Source organism: Teleopsis dalmanni, chromosome 1 (assembly GCF_002237135.1).
Source record: "Teleopsis dalmanni isolate 2A chromosome 1, ASM223713v2, whole genome shotgun sequence".
NCBI lineage: Eukaryota > Metazoa > Arthropoda > Insecta > Diptera > Diopsidae > Teleopsis > Teleopsis dalmanni.
The window spans coordinates 22,128,554-22,132,165 of record NC_051846.1 but is presented as its reverse complement, the minus strand read 5'-3'; the positions used below and the strand labels follow the sequence as shown (position 1 = coordinate 22,132,165).

The following is a 3,612-nucleotide window of genomic DNA, read 5'->3' as shown; positions in this document are numbered from 1 at the left end:
TTTACGGTACTTGGGCATGAGTGGAAAAAATTTAAAGATTCCAAAAATCCTTTTACTAAATTCGGAGAATTCGACCATTAAAACGAAGTGAAGTTTTAAAGTTGGTAATGGACGGACGAATTAAGTCAAAAACGATAGCTTAAGTATTTAAAAAAAAACCGAATAGAGTAGAGACTAAAATTTGTTTTGCTGGAGTATTTTAGTTTCACTTACCATATTTTATGTACTAACATCCAAGTCAAAACTAATTTTGAACTAGTTTAGTAGAGGTACAAAATGATTAAAATAAGTAAGTACATAATAACTATTAACTTAAGCTCTTATTTACACTCTACATACGCTTAGCGTATATAATATTTTAAGATGTTTCTAGTACTGGGACAGAAATAGAATAGACTACACACATAATACTAGTTCTTCTTCATCATGATATCTGTGTTTGTCTTATTTATATATTGTCCACCAATCATACTAATTGAACAACTGTCTATATTTTTCTATCTGCCTATCTATATGCATATAATCCTCTGAAGAGTACATGGACATGATAATAATATTAGTATAATATAACTTCCTTATGGTGTACTACATTAAAAGGTTAGAGCAATATGGACTTTAACAGGCTTATGTCTACTTTTGCCCGTAATTTGTAATCTCTTAATACTCAATTGTCATAATCTTAAAGACAGGAAACCGCCTCAGTTATATTCATTTGAAACCTGCGTTCAATTATAAACTATATTTAATACAATTTAACTCCAGTAAAAATCGCCAGTTAATATAGCTAGTTACTTATAGTGCGTTAGGTATAAAAACCTACAAATGTATTTGACAAGTCCTATTCAATGCGGTCTACTGGTGATAGACGGTCTACTATAAAGACTAAGAACCAAAGCTTTCAATATTTTACTTTTTTAAAAATTTAAATAGACAAATAAATAGATAAATAGCCAAATAGATAGATAGGCTAGCAAATACGTTTTAACCAAAAAATGTGTCTGATCTTCTTAAGCGTTTTTTTAGAACTCTTACACTTCCTGAAAACAGCTGACTGTATCTCTCTTGTTTCCCTGCGGAATGTGGGGATAAAATTATTCCACGGTTAGGATTGCCAATCGTAAGAGGCGACTTAAATTCCAGTGGCAGTCTAGCACTTGTGTAATGAAGTGCACATGGTAGCAAGTAAAGTCTGTACTTGCGACTCCTGACAAGAGGATATCTGGTACTACGGGTGTCAGATTGCCCACAGCTTCTGCTGTTCTGACCATATGAGGTCGGATTCGTAGTGGCTGTGGTTAATACCCAAACCTACGCGAGAAGAATGATCAGTAGAAATTGTAGCAGAAATTTTAGATGGGTTTCGCATCTAACCAAGATGGAAGATATGACTTACACAAATTTCTTCATTGGTACCGGCGGAATAATAAATTATTATCCAATGGGGCGTTACTTGATGCTTGGCATTAAGACGTTGTGCTTTTGATCACCGTAGTATTAGGCCTGCAAGGCGATGAATGCTACGTAAAATAAAATAGGAAGCTTGCATCTCTCTTGTAATATATAAACTAACTTTTGTATGAACAAAATCAAACGGAATGTTAGTTTTTTTTGACTCCATGCAGACAAACCAACTTATTATAGTTTATATATTGGTAACTTTTTAATTTTAGATCTCAAGTAAACCCAAAATAAAGAAAACTTTTAATGACTAAACAATAAATTGACTATAAACCAAATAAAATAAAATTTTGGATTTTGCACAAAATTGTCCAAAATCGTCAAAAATCGTCCAAAATCTTTTGGTATTCAGCGATCTGTCATGAAAGTGAATTTGAATAAAACAAAATAATTTCCAAAATAAAAAAAAATAATTTGCATAATTTTTTAGTAACTTTTATTTTCCGCTATTTCGTTAGATTTATTATCTATTTTTTCACTTTTATTTATATATAATTTTTCTCTTTTTATGTTTTAGTGTTGGTTGCAACAATTTCACTTTCCTTAGAAGCATTCAAGCAGAAGCACCAGTTTCTGGTTAAGAGACCCTAAAGCCCAAAAACAAATTCAAATTACAAAAATGTGGGACTACGACAATTTTTTCGTATTGTCCATAGTTGCGTATCTGAGCAGCCAACAACTCATAAAGAAGAAGAAGAGAGTGAAAATGACCAAAAATTATCACAAAAAAAAAACAAAAAAAATACTAAAAAAGGTCAAAAATTATAATAAAAATGTAATTTAATATTTCTAGTGAATACCTTTTTAAATATTATTTTATATTATTATTATTTTTTTTTTTTTTTGGAATTAATATACATATAAGCATATGAGTATACTTATAAAGTAATAAAATGTGTTTTTTTTTTGATTTTGTGTTTAAATAAATATAATACGCATATTATGTGTATTATTGCTGAAGTGGGATTTTTACTGGACCGTAGCGTTAATACGGAATTAAACTTTCACTTATTTACCTTTTTGTATATAATACTTATATACTTAACGATATACATTTTTATAAATTATTTACGTTATATTAAATATAAAAAGTGTGTTGTTTAATTACAGTGACGTATTTGGATGTACTTGTATATTTTATTTCCAAATGTAAAGGACTGAAATGCAGTTAATGTTTTTTATTGAGATCATTAATATTTTTATAATTCATTTGCTTTTTTTATTATTTTTTTAAATGTTTATATATTTATTTTTTACTATTTTATACATAAACTTAAACAACTAATTATTTTAATTGTTTATGCAAATTTGAGGTACATCTTTGACTTCAAATATACTGGCTATACAAACATAATATTTTGAAATTACATATCAAAGGTGTTATGGAGAACACTCATTCCAAACCACTTATGGGAACAGAGCAACTGATTATTCATGATTGGTTTTTACTGTCCAACACATTTACTGCATTGGAATAGAAACACCAATCAGCGGTAACTCTTGAAGTTGTGGATTAATAAAAACATTACTATGTAATTTATCGCTTAAACATCTATCTAATCTTCGCCATGTGTACATTAAAGACTAAAGACTATTTTATGAAAACGATATAATGTATTCCAAGTTGAAAAGACCGACAGTCATTCAGTAGACAACAATCTTTCAAGCAGAGACTTAGACGATAGGTGTGTTAACTACGACCGAAATAAAACTATTAGAAACCATAGTATATGCAGCCATTCTAAGAAGTAGTCAGGATATAATCAAGAGACTTAATTCTCATCAGGCAGCATTATATATGGTGGTGAATAGTTCTAAAAAAATAAGAATCCTTGGCTAAAATAATCACATATAGACCCACTGGGTTTCGAGTCACATTCTATACCTTTGGAAATGTAAATTTTCTCTTACTCACACATATAGATGAGTGCAAAGACAAAAAGTTATATGAAGATAACTCGTGTTAGCCCAAAGGCTATCACAATTTAAATCGCTTGTATGGTCTTTCAAGGAAAATTGATTTAAAGATTATAAGCAATAATCTTTCTGAATAAAAACAAATTACTAATTACTACATAAATTGACTGACTTCGTAAAACAAATACTGGAAGACTGTCCAACGATGAAGTACAGACGACAGAAGAACCCAAATAA

The 3,612-nt window shown here is 29.6% G+C and overlaps 1 protein-coding gene across 1 annotated transcript in view; it reads left to right on the top strand.

Annotated features, from left to right (window-relative positions):
- LOC119678056 overlaps positions 1–2,049 on the top strand; it is a 3,789-nt gene extending 1,740 nt beyond the window's left edge. Inside the window, exon 6 of the mRNA XM_038089707.1 lies at positions 1,976–2,049. Coding sequence (XP_037945635.1) covers positions 1,976–2,049 — 74 coding nt within the window. The remainder of the gene's footprint in view (positions 1–1,975) is intronic.
- The last annotated feature ends 1,563 nt before the right edge of the window (positions 2,050–3,612 follow it).